The 17,167-nt window shown below is 43.3% G+C and overlaps 1 protein-coding gene across 25 annotated transcripts in view; it reads right to left on the bottom strand.

Annotated features, from left to right (window-relative positions):
- Positions 1-362: 362 nt before the first annotated feature.
- Positions 363-17,167, bottom strand: part of srcin1b (SRC kinase signaling inhibitor 1b) — a 34,387-nt gene continuing 17,582 nt past the window's right edge. For 5 of the 25 annotated variants that reach the window (XM_083541050.1, XM_083541065.1, XM_083541046.1 and 2 more), the window contains 15 exons: positions 15,171-15,369; positions 14,350-14,654; positions 13,045-13,748; positions 12,840-12,923; positions 12,565-12,605; positions 10,154-10,314; positions 9,892-10,067; positions 8,999-9,129; positions 8,704-8,851; positions 8,436-8,623; positions 8,050-8,285; positions 6,438-6,726; positions 6,018-6,160; positions 4,921-5,106; positions 2,455-3,554 (listed from right to left, as the gene is read on the bottom strand). In XM_083541050.1, the coding sequence (XP_083397176.1) occupies positions 3,411-3,554; positions 4,921-5,106; positions 6,018-6,160; positions 6,438-6,726; positions 8,050-8,285; positions 8,436-8,623; positions 8,704-8,851; positions 8,999-9,129; positions 9,892-10,067; positions 10,154-10,314; positions 12,565-12,605; positions 12,840-12,923; positions 13,045-13,748; positions 14,350-14,654; positions 15,171-15,369 (3,135 nt within the window). In that variant the 3' untranslated portion in view covers positions 2,455-3,410. Of the gene's footprint in view, positions 1,435-2,454; positions 3,555-4,659; positions 4,783-4,920; positions 5,107-6,017; positions 6,161-6,437; positions 6,727-8,049; positions 8,286-8,435; positions 8,624-8,703; positions 8,852-8,998; positions 9,130-9,891; positions 10,068-10,153; positions 10,315-11,821; positions 11,852-12,564; positions 12,606-12,839; positions 12,930-13,044; positions 13,749-14,349; positions 14,655-15,170; positions 15,370-17,167 lie in introns of those variants that run through there. The other 20 variants (XM_083541064.1, XM_083541045.1, XM_083541055.1 and 17 more) reach the window with 10 other exon arrangements.

The raw sequence follows: 17,167 nt of genomic DNA, 5'->3' as shown, positions 1-17,167 counted from the left end.
CTTCGCAGGAAAACGGGGGTTTTATCACTTTTTCTGATTCTTGTGCAATCGTTCTTTTTTTTTAATTCAATTCTTTTATACTCGTAATTCATCGTGTATAGCGCATTAGCTTCCTGGAACACTCTTCATGAAACAGGTGCTTCTCTCTCTATAGCTAGATATCGATTTATTCAAACTTTCGTTTATTTCACGTTTTTCTGATTTTCCATGCACTCGTTCATTCTGAAATACAAAAATACAAAAATGATCCTAATCATACAAACACTTTATATATATATATATCTATATATATTTATATATGTTTGATAAACACAATTTTGGTAATAAATACATCTAGATCAATCACAGTCGTCACAGTTGCGGAATTCGTAAAACGCTCGCCCCTTTTTTTCCCGGCCTTCACAAACTCTTTTTTTTTTTTTTTTTTTTAAGGTCATGCACTGAAGCCACAATTCAAAACAGTACGATCAAATACATACGTGTTTTTTGGCCAAAAGTATTGGGACACCCGGCTTATCCAGACTTGTGCGCTTCTGCTTCCAAATTGTCAGCCCAAAAACCTGAAGATCGTTTTGGCTGTCTTCGGATAGCATGGAATTCTGCCTTTGCCTAAATGATCAGATTCGAATTTTGTTCCGGAATAAAAGTGCGACTGTGAACAAGCTTTACGGGTTTGGGACGAGGTGGAGGATCTCCATCTCTGACCTCGAAACGCCTTGAGTACCCAACGCCCTTCTTTGGGCTGAATAAATCTCCACAAATTTTCCGCAAAATCTAGTGGAACATCTCAATGGAGCTTAACAGATAATGGGGGACTCAACGCGAGATGTTCAATTATGCTCGGGTGTCCACGAAGGTTTGGCCGTACCGCGTATATAGCGCCCAACGAAAAGAAGCCACGTTTCAATACAAAATGACATTTAATTCGTCGATAAAGTCTTGTTTGAAGTTGCCAGTTTTTGCAGAAATCTGCAGACGAGCTGAAATCCTTCATGGTCCTGATGATGGTGATGATGATGCTATTTTACTGTACATACAGTGATACATTATTACAATAATCACTCTAACTTACCCTAATGTTTTAGAATATAACGTGTCGCCATTCGGTTTTCTACTTAGTGTCCTGGCGCATGCGTCGTCCCCACGCTTCGCTTCAGCGTCTCATCACCTTGGATAGGATCAGATCTCAGGCGAAAAACAGAATGAAGGACAGTGATAGGCTGAAATTAATGCCATTCATGAAAGAAAGAGGTTGCGATTGGCCAGAAAGGGGGCACGGGGAATCGGTTTGCAAAAAAGGAAAAAGTGCCTCAGAGGGAGGGAAAAAAAAGTAAAGAAAACAGAGCAGATCTTGATATTGACTTCTGAAGGATTAATTGCAAGTCTTCAAGGTTTGAGGATTTGAAGGACAGTTGGCCAAGTATGGTCTCATTTCTTTGGGTTACACCCGGTGCATGCATTTCATTCGAGAGAAGCGAGAGGAAAGAAGTGCGAGCATGAAGCAAGCAAGTGAGAAGAAGGTGAGCAAGGATGGAGAGAAGAGAAGAGACAAACATGTTAGTTGTATCTCATGGATAAAAAAGCCTGTCTCATATGATCAGTGGTCAAGGGTTTTCTGCTATTCAGTAATCGTCAAAAGTTGGGGCAAACCATTCAGTTTCAATTCATCAGAATGAAGAAAAACCAAAATGCGCCCATCAGAAGGATGAAAATTCCCTGGAGGTATGCTGTGACCCCTCAAAAACATCAAATCGAATCATGGGTTCCTGGTCTAGACTTCGAATCCATCACAACCTTGATATAATATATAACAATATGTTTCTGCCACCATCAGACAATGTAGATTAGCAATCTAATCCGACGAAAGTCAGTAACGCTCAACTCGGCCAGATGCTAATCAAGGGCTTGGGGAGCCATCCGAGCAATTGTACGTTCGATTTTTACAACCACGCCAACATTAGCTACATTCAGCACAAGGGGGGACGCCAAATTAGCGAGACCTTTGGCTGGGTAGGAGGCAAAAGCCAGGTGGCTCTAGCGCATCTCAGACAGATGGTTTGCATCTACGTCATGCTGAGGTTTCCGTCGGCGAGGCTCAAATCGCACGGCGCATGCTGACCTGACCGAATGCCTCGCTAGGCTGCAGAGAAACACAATGAAACCGTCTTAATCAAGACCCGAACGATAATACTGACCATGGCTCTCCTGAGACGTAAATGAAAGTGGGTACTGTATGAAGTTTTGTCAGGGGTTGGGTCTAAAAGACCTAGTCCAAGTTCTAAACACAACCAGTATCTTCCCACCCCACATTATTTCCCCATTGGTGGCTTGATAAGGTGTACAATTCTTTGCTGAGTAGCTTTTTTTCTGAGGTAAAAGTGTCTTCTAGGTGGATCTTCTTGCACTAAAACTGCTGCCGATATCATAAAGTACATCCCAGGATCTTCCTCATTTTTTCCTTCTTGGATCAGTTCTGGGGAGATCAATCTGGTATGCTTGCAAGCTAATGGTTTCAAAGTTAACTAATAATCTTTCTGTCCTTTTTGATCATTTGCTTTTTTTTGGCACAAGCCTCTGTGCTCTGACGTTTGCGTAGCTGCCCCGCTGATAAGAGTCTCTCAAGAGTCTCTGGACGGCTTCCCAATTCTCCGCTTCGTCCACGGAGTGTTTTTTTTTTCTTTTTATCTTTGTACCTTCTGCATTTGTTCACAGTTTTATCCTTTAACTCAGAAGTTTTACAAGCGGGTTTAAGGACAATATTAGTTAAGACGGATTATGGAAATCTGCTGCTTGTGTTGGTTTGGCTAAATCCGTTGATTAGCATCATATAACTACATGTTAGCTAAATGTGTTTTGATTTATATACAGAATTTTATTTAATACTTAATGTTTTGGGGAAAATAATTTAATTTCATTGCTACGTGACTGATGCTAATGGTGGGTTTTTTTTTTGGAGGTCACAGCATACTAGAAAAAGCTGCATGGTGAAAGTCTATAGGGACGATGAGACAAAGGCAGAAAAGCCCCACGGAGAAATTTGTATGTAGGGAAACGATTACAGGGCGCAGTGTTTTGGTCTCGGTGGACTGCAGACGGACACAGGAGTGCGAGAAAGTAGGTGAAAATAAAAGCGACCCTAAATGATGTAACAGGAACTATGTAGGGGTTGTAGGGAAAAAAAAAATCAGATGGACGACAGGGTCAGCTGATTGGTTGGACCCCTAGTGGAGAGGTAGACATCATGGCTATGGTCAAGACAAAAAAAATGTTTTCCCAGGTGATCATAATTGTGCTTTACTGTCAAGTCTCCTTAAGTGCTAGCAAAAAATGACTAGCGTTTAGCTAGTCAGGGTAGGGTTGCTAGCGTAGCAGGTAGCGTTCAGTCCTAGCTCTCAGGCGTCATGGGGCTGTCAGAAGTGAAATACCTGCTGCTGGCCCTGCTGCTCACGCTGCTTCCTGTTCTTCTGCTCCAGACCACCCTGCTGTAGCTGCTTCAGGCGAGATGAGGATGAGGACGCTGGCGTTTTCGCCGACCCTGGAGGAGTTCCCGTGTTCTGGATGTGGAAGAACAAAATATTTAAGATGATAAAAGAAGAATAAAAGATGTTTGATGTAGGACATAAATAAAGGAAGCAGCAGGAAAACATGCTCTATTTGCACGGCCTTCTGTTGTGACAGCTCCACCAGGGAAGGAACATATTATCCCAGTCTGGGAACACACACTTCACGTGACGCTCGCCCACTCACACACATAATGTCTAAACAGCGAAGATGACACTCTTGTATATTACACGAGCAGCCACAACACGCGTCCGCAATACGCCCAGGGTGAAGTCGTCCCAAACACAAATGGAGCCTTAAAAACTGATAGGACGAATGAGAACCCGGAGCCGACCAATTAGAATGAAGGATTTAATATTTTATAATAATATATAAAGGATGTACATAGTGTAAGAAAGATGTATGTTAGAGTGTAGATATTGAGATCTACAGAACTAGGGAATATAGAGGAAAGAAAAAAACAAAAGATTAAGTTTTTGGAAATACAGGAAAAGCTCCTCCAGGTCATCAGACTGTAATGGTAACGTTTTGATTTCTTGACATTCCTTGAGTCCCGATTTGATGTTCTAAGAAACTTCTGGTTAGATTTCCACCTAGATTTTGTGGAGATTTCATTCAGCCACAAGAGTGTTAGTAAAGGTACAGATGGAGGTGAGGTAAGTTGAGGAGTCCTGATGTGTTCATATATGTTTATAGCTCTCTAGCAGGAGATCTTCTACATCTTCCAACCCATGGAAAGTATATCTTCATGGAGCTGGCTTTGTGCACAAGTGTCCTGCTGAAAAAAATGTTTTGGTCTGCTGGCTCAAGTGAAGGAAAAATCTAATGCTACATTTGCGTGGGGTCATTACAACAGCGAATGGCGACGGAATTGTGCGACGATAAAGAACAAACTTTTGGCCGTGTAGTATAGGTACAAATAAAGCACCTCTAGACAGAACCAGCCCATTCGGGCCGATCAGATTGAAGAACTCAGCAGCACCTGTGCTATCAAAGTCTGTCAAAATTTCAAAAGGTTGCCAGAGAATCAGAAATCAGATCAGGAGCATGAGGATCTAAGCAGAAGGAAAACCAGGGAATGTTGAATTAACCGGTTACCTCGAACCACAATCTGCTGCAGGTCCACTGACCCAAACTTGGAGAGTTGCTCTCGGGTCTGGTGGACTGGGGGAGACTGGTGGACTTGGGGGTGAGGGGCTTTACCAGAACTGGCTGGAAAATCTGCCATATTGTATGTGTGTGTGTGTGCATGGCATGTGTGTAAGAAGGAATTAAGATGTTAAGCTCCAAACTATTTGCTTCATTTCATTGCAATTTTTATATTAATATATATTTATCCAACCACTTTTTTTTTTTTACCTCAAGCTCTGCTATGATCTTCTCCTCCTCGTTCTCATCTTCCCTCATCCCAGAAGCAGCGATAATCGGTGGCGTGGAAGAGGGTCGCGGGCCGTCGGAGGTCGAAGGGCGTCTGAGTTTAACGGGTGGAGTCTGAGATTGGACTTGAGCATCGGACTCCTCACAGTTTTCGTTCTTTTCAGGTTTCTGTACAAAGACGGGCAGATGGTGCACGAGGATGTAGCTGCAATTTACGACATTTGGAGGAAACACTTATCTGGAGCGACTTATAGTTATCTCAGCTAATCCCATGAGCCTCCGGTCAGAATTCCAACATCTTATCACTGAGCTACCACTTTCATTTGTGTATAAATGTATATAAAATCAAATCCATTTGAAGATCTGCCAATCAAATTCCAATAAAAATGGAAAAGCAGTTGTCTTTCTGCAATTTTTTCTGTCTTTAGTAAGCTAGCTTGCTATTGAATGCGACAAGCTAGAAGAATATGAAACAAGACAATTTGCATGTGAAATCTACAAATGTTTAATCGTTAATTTTGCAGATCAGTTAGAATAAAACAATTGTGTGAATAGTGTCGCATGCAAACAAGAGTTTGTGGATACCTGACTATTCAGTCCCTGTTTGCTGTTAAAATATGGAAGATCCTCCACAAAATTTTGGAGTGTGCTCGTGGAGTTTTGTGGAGATTTCATTCATCCACAAGGGTGTTTCAAGTCAGGTACTAATAGAGGTGAGGTGAGGAGGCCTGGGGTGCAGTCAGCGTTAATATTAATCTCAAAGGTGTTCAATTAGAGTTTAGCGCTCTATAGAAGGCCAATTAAGATCTTTCACTCTAGTCCAAGTGAAGCATTTCTTCACGGGGCTGGCACTGAGAAAATTTCACTTTTGTTGTGCCTCCAATTTCGGTGAACAGTTTGGGGAAGAAGCACATATGGCTAGAAAAGTCAGGTGTCACAATACTTTTGGCACTATATTGTCTCATAGTATATATATATATATATATAAAAAACTCACATCCTGTGTCATGTCATGCCACAAGGAGCAAAGATGAAAGCACCCCCCTCCCCAAAAAAAAAAGGATAAATGTATTCCTCACATTGATGCTTTTGTTAACGATGACGACTTCGCCACTGCTGTTGGTCGTGAGCCTGTGGCTCGATGGAAAACTGCGGCGTGGTGGTGGAGGTGGCGGAGACTTGGACGGCTTCTCTGTGCGATTCCGCGGAACGGTCAGCTCCCCTACGGTCGTTCGGTCCACACAATCCAAACAAATGCACACAAGATAAACTGGTCAAATGGGATAATTGGTATGACGTAACCCTCTGAGATATTGTTATTGCAAATATTAGATATTGGCAATTGCGCCAATATTGCGGCACGATTAAAAAAACTGTCTCGTTTCCGCAAGAAAAACAAAGGTCAGGGTCTTGAGCAGAACACCTCTTAAGGGATTTTCGCTTTGTTATAGCATGTAAAACCTGGAGTTCGGATGAATTGGTTTTGCTAGCGGAATTACCTGATTTTCTCCGTTGAATGCCTTCTTTGCCGGCTGGTTTTGGTGGCGGCTTTCCCGGCTGGTGTTCAGGCGTACAGCTTGGTGTGGAGGACGGTGAAGCAGGTTTGGGTAAAGAGGAGAGGTGCGGTTTCGGAGGCACCGCCGGTTTGGTGATCTGCTTGGCAGCAAAATCCAAATCGGGGATGGCCTTCATCAGTTCGGCTTGCGTCTCCTCCAAAAGACGATTTATGTCCTGGGCACTAAACTGGGTTAAACTTGCCCGCTTTTCTTCCCAGTCGCGCTCCGCTGCCTAGACACAAATGGATGTAAATAATGTCAGCGTGTGTAGGTTTAATGACGTTTCTTTGGCTTTAGGCCAACTGTAATTGTATAATCCCCACAGCAAGTCCTGGCTCTGTAATTTCAGCTGTTTGATCTCATACATTAAGTTCAACACTGTGAAGGAAACTGATTTCTGTTGCTTGTTCTATTGACTGCATTCTTTTAGTTTCACCCCCAGCTCGGTGACCTAGGTTGCAACGGTCTGAACACCCCCTGCCTCGCCGCCGTCCTCGCCCATTTATATTACAATTTTAACTTACATGAATCCAAGCTATTTTGCAATGATTATCAAATGTGTTTAACCATTTTTATAGAAGGTTGCAAATGATTTGTATGGTGTGCCACCAGCCTTGTGGTGGGTGGGTGTTAGGGGGTGACAATAGGAATTTTACCAAGGGCAACAAAAGGCAAGAACTGGCCCTGACAAAGACATTGGCCCAGTCTGACTGTCAGATTGACTCTCGTGTAGAGTCTTTTTCGCCATTTAAATCCTCCAGGGTCAACAGTTTGATTAAATCAGAGAAAATATTATTATTTAGTATGTATAAGAGGGACACTTCTATTGGTACTAGGGGACAAAATAAAGTAAAATGCTTCTGGAATTGATATTCCGGCCATGAAAAACAAAATGTTTTCAATGCACTTCCTACTAACAGGCCGACAAAATCTTAAACTTAGTGCCTCTTAAACTCTTCTTCATCAGTTACCACGTGACATTGAAGTTCTTCATTAGTATTGTAGGAGTGTCCTACTTTTCACAAACAAATCTGCACAACTTCAACCAAGATAAATCCTTATGCTTAGAACTGTCTGGGTGAAACCTCTGGAGTAGGACAGATACCACCACAGTTTAATCAGTATTATTATTTTTACTGTAGTTGTAATGCAGACACCACACCCAGATGTACGGAACTAGACACAACACCCAGGCCTGATTCTAACGGCAAGTCTCAGTGGCCTCAATCCAGACCAAATGCAGTTATATTTTTTATTCATCTTTGTCTATTTCTCCTTAAATTCACCAAAGGTGGCCCTACTGTGAGCAATACACTCCTTTGACTTGGCAAGGTAATTTCATGAGTATTTATTTTTACAGGCTGGATACAACTCTAGAACTGAAAGTTGTATAAACTGTTATTGCCTATAAGCTTCAACCAAATATTGAGGCTACAGAAGATCACAGTTACCAAGTCGCCTACACTTGGTCTCATAGGTCAACTGAATGTATCTTTTTTCTGAAGAGCAAGGACACCCACCACACCAATAAAGCAATACCAGAAGTCTGCATTACCAGACGAACTTCCACGGACACTCCTTTGTCAGTTTCTCTCCGTGAAGGCAGATCCTCGATTCCCCGGCTCTTTGGTGTCCCTGCTGAGGTGACATCCTGTTCAGGCAGGCTGCTGTCCACAACTCCGGTGCTTGCCAACCAGTTTCCAAGAGTGGTAGTGCCTGCTAAACCAGCCGCACCACTCAGACATGAGCCCAGACTGGTGCCGAGAGCACAAGACAGGCTGGCACCGGAGCCTAAAAAGAGTCAATTTACAGTTTACATTGACCGATTCTTAAGAAAAAATCCAGATAATGATGACAGGAGTTTGTCGCCTAATTTACAGACTAATCCTCAAGGGCTTGGGAACCTGAGTCCTAATCATTTATACAAATAAAATATAGTACCTAAGCTGGCAGAGTTGGTTGTCAGGGAACCTGACAGAATTGTAGTCCCCGTTAAAGTGCCTGTGAAGTCGGGTAGACTGGTCAGAGACGGACTTGTTAGGATGTCCAAATCACAGCTCTTTGTAAAGTCAACATCTAAGGAGCTGTCAAAGTCTTCCGGCGTCTTCCATTGGCCCTCGGATACCTGCCTGTTAGCAGGCAAATACACTTTTAAAATCTGTAGCGGATTTCTTGGATAAATTTGTGTGAATGTTTGTGCATGCACTACCTCCTAAGCATTGCAAGTGTATCTGTGACGTTTCTGCATCGTTTCAGTAAAGCATCCAGCCTCAGTGGTTCCTCCTTCAAAAATTTCACCGCCTCGACCTCCACTCGCAGCACCACTCGCATTTTACTTTGCAGCGTCGGAAATTGATCTGGACAAACACAAACCCCCACGAGAATTTATATAATACAATATAGCTTAATTTTAAGTCCTACCTGTTTGGGTTAACGCTGTAAGCATTATCCTGGTTTCTAATTTGCCCTTTTTTTTTTTATATATGTTCCGTTCCTGTACTCACTCTTAAGCTTGGTCAGCGTCTCTCCAAGCCTCCGGAGCTCGTGGCTTTTCTGTTCCACTTCCTGTTCTGTCACCAATCGATGGTTTAGCCCTGCCCCCATCTTCATTTCCTCCACTGAACGTTCCAAATCACTGTTACCACAAAAGCATACATGCAAGACAACATCGCAATTCGATAGTCCCACAATCCACACTGTCCCATATTAGCGTTATGTTTTTTTTGTTGACTTACTCACTAAATCCAAGAAATTGTTACTTTGGATCCTTTGTGCAATGCAAACTCTAGCCCATAGATTGCAGGCAAGAGAGTTATTAAGCGTACCAGACAAATTAATTAATCAATTTATTTACACTATCATGGAGCCTATAAATAGTGCAAAGTGGAACAAAAAATGGGGTTGCATTTGAATAAAACACACGCACGAAGCAAAACACAATTGCAAGTGGGTCAAAGTCATAGCGGCTGCCTAAAACGCACAAATGATCGCCTTTTCACTCATTGAACAAAAACAGTTAGCTACAACTGCAGAGGTAATGTTAGCATTAGTCAAGTTAAATAGTTAGCTAGCTAATACTAATGTAACATGTAAAACAAAATAGTTTTTACCAATTGATTATTCGAATAAAACGATAAATTCACCAGCAAGCTATTTCACTAGCAAACATTTGGGTAACCGCTAGTTTGCAAGCAAGCTTGTCTGGCTGTTGTGGTTCTTAAACCAAGTAGCCTAGTTTGTTTAATCTACTAGCTAGTATTAGGCATATTATGTAAATAGAGCTGAGAAAAGGTTTGGATATCATGATATCATGTGATCCCAAGGGCCCATCCTCATATCCATAAGCTAGTGAGGCAGGTTAAGACAGTAGTGAAATATTATAGGAAACACAGCTCACTGTAGCTGCTGTATAATCAGTTCCTCTTCGTTGAGATAGCGCAGTCTCTCTTCCTCCACGAGGAGGCGCTGGCGTTGTAGAGGATCCTCCTGCGTCCGAGACGCTTCGATAAGGCAAAGACCCAAATCGGCCTCAGCTTGCCGCAGAAGAGTATGCACCGAGTCTTGATTCTGCATCTAAAAGCATGCAAACCAAATCAAATTCTTTACCAAGCGTCTTATCAGAAAAGGTTATAGCTGGAATCCTCCATCACGGAGCGCACCTGTATTTTGCGTAACTGTGACAGCTGCTTGCGTAGCTCCGTCGTACTCCGTTGCAAGTCGCTGAGACGCAGCTGCATTTGTAAGCGAGACATTGTAATCGGCTGAGATGTCCCGGTGGGCGGCGGGGGCATTAGGGCCAGGGGAGCCGAGGGAGTCGTGGCTGGCCGGGAGAAGAATCGAGGTCAGGAAACAGCAAGTGGTAAAGCATACCAACTCCAGGTAGGATTTTGGTTGGCTGGAAATTTGTTGACTAGAAATTCTTAAATGGTAGCTGATGTAAAATAATAAAAAATAACGAGTAAATTAGTTCATCCTTTCCGCTTCGGTACATTGTCTTCCCCTCAGAGAACTTGATACAGATCTACTGTATCTGAGGTTTGCTTCACCACAACACCTCTGTAGATTCTGCATGCAACAGACATCTACATTCCCTTAAAGTTATGTCAAACACACATGACTTGCATCCAAGCAATGTCCAGGTCATCAGCACTATTGGTCACTTCAGGGAAAGAAAAAAGGGAACACGACATGCCGCTGATGAAACCTCGCTCTACGGTTCATTCCGGTGGTCAGGGGTTGCAGTACAAACATTCCATGATGTTTTGGGTTAAACACACTTGCTTACACACACACATTGTAACACATTGGTGTTCCAATTGCAGGGATCAAATTTTCCCTGACTCCATTCCGTACAATCTAGAACAGGTATCAGGTCCTCTGTTTTTCATTTAATCAGTTATGAAAAACTACTACAGGGTTCCTACGCATTTTGGAAAAGTATGAAAAAGTATGGATTTTTATTTCAATTTCATTTTATATTCCATTCCATTCTATTTTATTTTTCAAACAAAAACGTATCAGTGTGGACGTTGCCAAAAGGTGTTTTTGTTAATGGACTTTAGTTCAACATGAACAATCCTTCTGTTGCTTTACAGTTTAAAAATATTGTAGGAAGCTGGGGTCAGAGCACAGGGTCAACCATGATACAGCACCCCTGGAGCATACAAGGTTAAGGGCCATGTTCAAGGGCCCTAATGTGGCAGTTTGGTCTTACCAGGGCTTGAACCCCCAACCTTTCAATTAATAATCCAAAGCCTTAACCACTAAGCTCCTACTTCCCCTATAGATATGTCCCTATAGTAACAAGTACTGCACGTGACTTCTCCATTCCATGACAAGCTGAGTCTGATTACCTGGTGGTATTTCAATGCTTAAGTTAATGTTGGACTTCTGTTCGAAAGGTTTTGAGTTTAAATCCCAGCACTACCAATCCACCATTTGCTCTGCCCATGAGCAAGGTCTTAAATCTCAACTGCTCAGTTTTTTAAATTAGATTACTCTTATTTGTTTTGGATTGTAGGGCATCTGCCGAATGTGTGGAAGCGAAAACAAACTTTCGTAAACTTGGACGTTTCACAGCATTAAAAATAACTATAAACGAATAATAATAATAAAAAGTATGCTGTGGCATTTGCAAACTGCACCTTTGCGTAACACGAAAAAACTTTCTTTTCAGTTTAGTCATAACTGATGAAATAAAAACAGCTCTTCAGTGGTGTTAGGGGGGGGGGGGGGGGTCGACAGACTTTGGACAAATAGGAGTCAACAACATCTTCAGTGGACTGGAGTAAAGAAAAAAAGCAACGCACACACACACATATAAATACCTTTTTCTTTACCTTTTCTAGACCTGGCAGCTGAAACAAAAAACACGGCAAGGGTTAACCTGTGTCCTTATCCCGATGAATGGAGGCGAGGTTCAGGCACCTTATTTGGAACAGGACTTTGGAGCCGAAGGTTGTGAGTTAAAACCCTACCCCACCAAGCTGCTACTCCTGGGCCCCTGTGCAAGAACCTAAACCCCATAGCTGCTCAGTTGTATGTCCTTCCTATTTTACAGAGACAGAAAAGCACCTTGGGGGAGGCGTTCTTAAAAAAAAGAGGTACAGGAAACTTCCTGTATGGTCAGAAACACAAGAGACTCAAAATCACGATTCCTATGTGCGTCTTCCGCGAGATTTAGCGGATCTGTCTGACTTGTAGCATGCAGAGAAACAGCTGGATCTGAGGGACTTGTGAGTGGGATTCATGAGTCCATAGATTCAGTGAATTCCAAGTATTTGGTGAGTGCCCTCTATGTAGAATCCTTACTGACTCAAGTGACTCAAGGGACTTATGAGTCTCGAATCCATTGACTGAGTGATTCAGACAGATTTGAATTCATAAACGGTTTTAGATTTCTCATCTCTACTCTGTATGTTGGTCAACCAGTTCTCAATTTTGATTGGCTGGGCTGAGTAGAATAATTTTTTATATCAGAAGTTTGCACAAGGTTTTGTCATGAATTGTCCCTTTTTCTTTTTTTTTTTTGCCGTATCATGCATTCACACATACACTGCACGGTACTTACTCTCAGGTGCTGAGCAGTCACTTCCTGTTTCTGCCTTGTCACTGTAGAAGAAAATATCCATCACACACTATCTACTATTTATATATACTATTAAAGTTCCACCAGTCTGGTGTCAAACTCTATTAATCATTTAAATGCAGACCTTCGAAACGATTCATAAAAAAACTAATATATACTTTGTCAGATTAGGTTTATGTCACTACAGGTTTATGTTTCTATCTTAGCAATGCATGTCTTATTTTTTAGGCTTCAAAGAATTGAGGAAAAGCTCTTACGGACTGTCTGGTGCCCGGGTAAGGACACTCTGGACCAGACCAGTCAAACTGGCAATCTGTTTCTCCATGGCCTCCATTCGCTCCCTGGATCTCACAAATACATTAATCATATTATAATTATGTTTGAATAATTAGCCCTTGGTGTCGCAGAAAAAGCATTAGCAGGTTTTCTTGGCCGTTTTGAGGACAAATGCTTTAAACTAACCTTGTGTCAGTTTCATAACCTGCCAGTGCCACGCCCTCTCCTCCTGCTCCACCCATAACACACATCTGGTCCAGGAGAGGGCCCCCGACTCGAGCTTTATGGCCCTCAACATACACCGTCCCATCTTTCCGGAAGCCCTGCCTTCCAGGAGATCCTCGTCCTGAGTGTCCCCTGTACGGCTCGAGTTTCTGCGGTGATGCAGGTGGCAAAGTTCGGAAGCCCATGGAGCCATAAGGCTCGGTGTAGAGCGGTCCTCCGGGCCTGTAAAGGGCAGGGTCGAATTCGCAGTGCAACGCGGCAGCCGAATACGGGCTCAGGGAACGCAGTGAACCACGTCGGAAGGCGATTGACTGAGGTGAAGCCACTCCATGGACAAGTGCATACGGATCAGCATACGCCACCTCATTTTTCAGAAGCACCACACTCTTGGATGGTGATGCCGGCACCTCTTCATCCGGTCGGACATCACGCCGCTCCAGGATGGCACTTGGGGAGGGGCAGAAGGCGGGGTGGTTGGGCTTCTGGTGTTGGTATGGTTGAGCTTGAGGGGACGGGGTTGGACCAGCATATGAGGAAGGCCGGACAGACGCATAGGACAGGCGGGAGTGCGGACGAGACGGGGAGGCTGATGGAGAGGAGGACGAAGGGTGCGCATTCAAGCGGCGAGTGGGAGAAGAGTCGCGTGACGTGTACACCAGCTCCCTCTGGTGTACGAAGACAAGAAAAGAAAGAATTGAACCGCCACATAATTGCATATGGACACTTTTATTAGTACAGGAAAAGTGAAAAGTTTTAGTTACCCCTTGTGAACCCTTGTCTTTCAAACCAATTGAAATCAAGTGGGTGGGGCTGTAAACTTGCTTAAGATTGGTTGTTTATTAAGTACCATTATGAGCCTACAATATTTCCCTGGATTGTTTTGTGTTTTTATTGCCATCATCAGTCAGAGTGTGTAAATGTGTGTGTGGTGGTGCGGGTGGCAGATGGCCGCTTCCTTAAGACCGGAGTTAAATAATACCTACATTAGCATATACTCATTTTTCAAAAGTACACCATATGGTCTATCATTGTAAGTACTGACAATATAAAAAAAAAATGTATTGGCTGTGAGGTTTGATTTTTTTTTTTTATGCAAATGCCATGGTTCTAAATAAAAAGGCTCAAGTTCACGAGTGTAGTGCAGTATGAGTGTGTTTTACAGTAGTATAGTGCTAGTATGAGTGTGTTGTTCAGTAGTGTAGTGCAGTATGATTGTGATGTTTAATAGTATGCTAAATTTTGAATATCAGTATGTTGGACGCTCACCCGCATGTCTCCATTGGCAACGTGGCCGTGGTGTGCATGGTGGTGCTGAGTGTTGTAGGGCGTGTCTCGGCAGTAGATCTTGAGGACGCAGCGGTCGTGGATGCGGCGAGGGTCGTCCAGCTCATAGAAGACGTTGCGTGCCTCGTCTTTGATGAGGATGGCGGTGGCAGGCGATCGGAGCGCACTCATGTTCAGCTGCTGAGGGAACACGTGAACGATCAGCGCGTGCAAAGTCTCCATGCTGCTCAGCTCGTGGCTGAGATGAACCCGCCGTGTCTCATCACCAAACTGCAGGAACAAAACGCCTGAGGAGGGTAGGAGTGAAAAAGAGAGTGAGAGACGGCGGAGTAATAGGTCAGAAGTAAAAGATCAGAGAGGGAGGAGAAAAGTCTAACAGCAGATTAATTGCTTTTTGTGAGTGCAGCCAATGTTAGGAGAAATCTCGTGGGAGGGATTTGGCCTCTCTCTGAAGAGGACAGTGTTCACCATTTAACAAAAACCCTGGGTGTAAATCTCACCTCTCAGTGTGCCTCTCCTCTGAGCCCTCCTGCCAGGATTAAAAGGCTCCTGTTTATGACCAATGTTTACAAAATGACTGTCTTATGATAAAAAAAAAATAAAAAATACATTGGTTTTTTTGGGAAGCTAAGAACGCAAGATGCAGTGAATTATCAATCTGATTTGTTAAAAGGCAAATTGTATCTTTCTACCTTATCATTATAAACGGCTGGCGTCTTTTTTATCTAGGTTTCATCACCCTGAGAAAGGAGCCCTTACAATGTGGCGAATGTGTACGTATGTAGGTGCTGTTGAGGTTGTACCTGGTGGGCGAAACTTGTTCTGGCTGGGAGAGCGAGCTAGTGGCAAGCTCTGTCTGAGCCGGTTGGAGCGGCTAAAGCCAAGGGCGAGGTCAGCGTCGCCCATGGTCTCGAGGTTCTCCGCTGAGGCGTAGAACGAGCGTCCTCCACCCTGATCGGCAAGCGAGTGATGACCTCCACCGCTGGCACGTGGAGTCCTCGCCTACAGAGGAAGAGCTTAAACGTGACACCTGTTTTACCAGTCGGCATAAATCGTACGTTCTTGATGGAAGACTAATCTAGAACCATCTAGTATTTGTCAGAACTTTCGAGGTCCTATGGAAAATGAAATACATCACTGGAAGGAAGCGCTTCACGGGGAACAAGACTTGAGCTTTTTTCCCCCCCATGAGAAAGTCTTCAGGACTTTCTCATGTGGACGAAAGTCACATGACAATTCAAGGCAGTGGTTTTTTATTCAAAGTCGAGAAACAGTATGTCTATCTCAATCGAGCAAGCGCTCGTGGGCTTCGTATAGACTTATAATAGATTTTGGTGCTGATCCAAAGGTCACAGCAAGGTCAAAAGTGTGAAAGTAGCAGTTTCTTCCTTTTCAATGTGGTTTTGAAGAATGGCTCAGAAAATGAGTAACAAGAACGACTAGACGTTGTGGTGGAGGCGTCCCTTTGATCATCAAGTTGCACATTTAACACTCAGGCCTTTAGTGGTGTTCTGCCTGAATCAATCCACCTCTTGATCCCATCATTATGATGCTACGGCTATTGAAACCATTAATATCAGAGAGAAACATAGTATAACAGTGCGATGCATCACAATCAGTGAGAATTAATGGCATTACTAAAGCAAGAAACCCAATGAACACAATTTTCAACAAGTCTCCTTTCACTGGAGCCACAGCTGCACTGCCCACATACATCGTCTCTAACAGGAGCAGCGATATGAACCTCGTAAAATGACCCTGTGCATTTTTGAATTTATTTTCAGTGCATTACAGTTTTACTGGGAATTTGAAATGAAGGCAAAAGTCTGTCTTGTTAAGCCTTTGTGGAATAAACAAACAGCTATTAAATCCACACGAATTGATTGGAACTTGTGCAGTTTGCTACAGACACGGTTTGTGAGCTCTGACTAGCGGCGTGAAAAATGGCAAGGTAATTGGACGCCTGCTAGATGGCCCCGTCGTTGAAACTCACAATCTCATTGGTTAAAGCAACAGATTTAGATTTAGAACAAGATTTCTGAAGCCCTGAAGGTGGATACATTTGACATGTCTGGCAACATGTGAAAAGACGGCGGAAATCTGATTGATAGAAACTCCAATGTAAACAGACACTCCTGGAAGCATTGCAGCTGGGAGAAACGCAATAAAAATAAAAATAAGTCAGGGATTCTGACAGGCTTTGGTAGCACTGACAGCCCACTGAACTTGTTACTTTAAAGAGATGCTGGTTGCTAAAAGGACGATTAACTCGGCTCACTCGTGAAACAGGAAGCAGAAACCTGCCGAAATATTTGCATTTGTACAATCAAAAGTGAAATGACTTCTCGGCGCTGCGCTGACTTTAATTAGCTGCACTGTTGTAACAGATGTGCAGAACTCTACAATGATGCCTTATGGGAAGGTGGCGGACCATCAAGGGAGAACTTTTTGCGCATGTGTATACGAGCATGTGGTCTTTTGGCAATGTTGGCTAGTCAAGCGGAACTAATTAGGCTCAAATGCGCAAAGGATCCTTTTGATGCTACAACACACACGCACTGTACAACTATCTTTAGAGTCTGATGTGTACGCACGAAATGACTACAATGGCGTGTAGGCAGAAAGAATGCAAAACAATGAATATTCATGGTTATGCAAATTAGGGACAGCCTCCCGTCATTCCAACTGCACCCGTTCCCTAACTACACTGGTTACCGTGTGACGGAGGTTATTCTTTGGATTGATGAGTGTGTGTGTGTGTGTTTCTGTGCATGGACGCAGATGGTGGGATGGTAGAGAT

Source organism: Silurus aristotelis, assembly GCF_946808225.1.
Source record: "Silurus aristotelis genome assembly, chromosome: 1".
In the NCBI taxonomy this organism is placed as follows: domain Eukaryota; kingdom Metazoa; phylum Chordata; class Actinopteri; order Siluriformes; family Siluridae; genus Silurus; species Silurus aristotelis.
The sequence above is the reverse complement of the archived record's forward strand: the minus strand, read 5'-3'. Positions and strand labels throughout refer to the sequence as shown.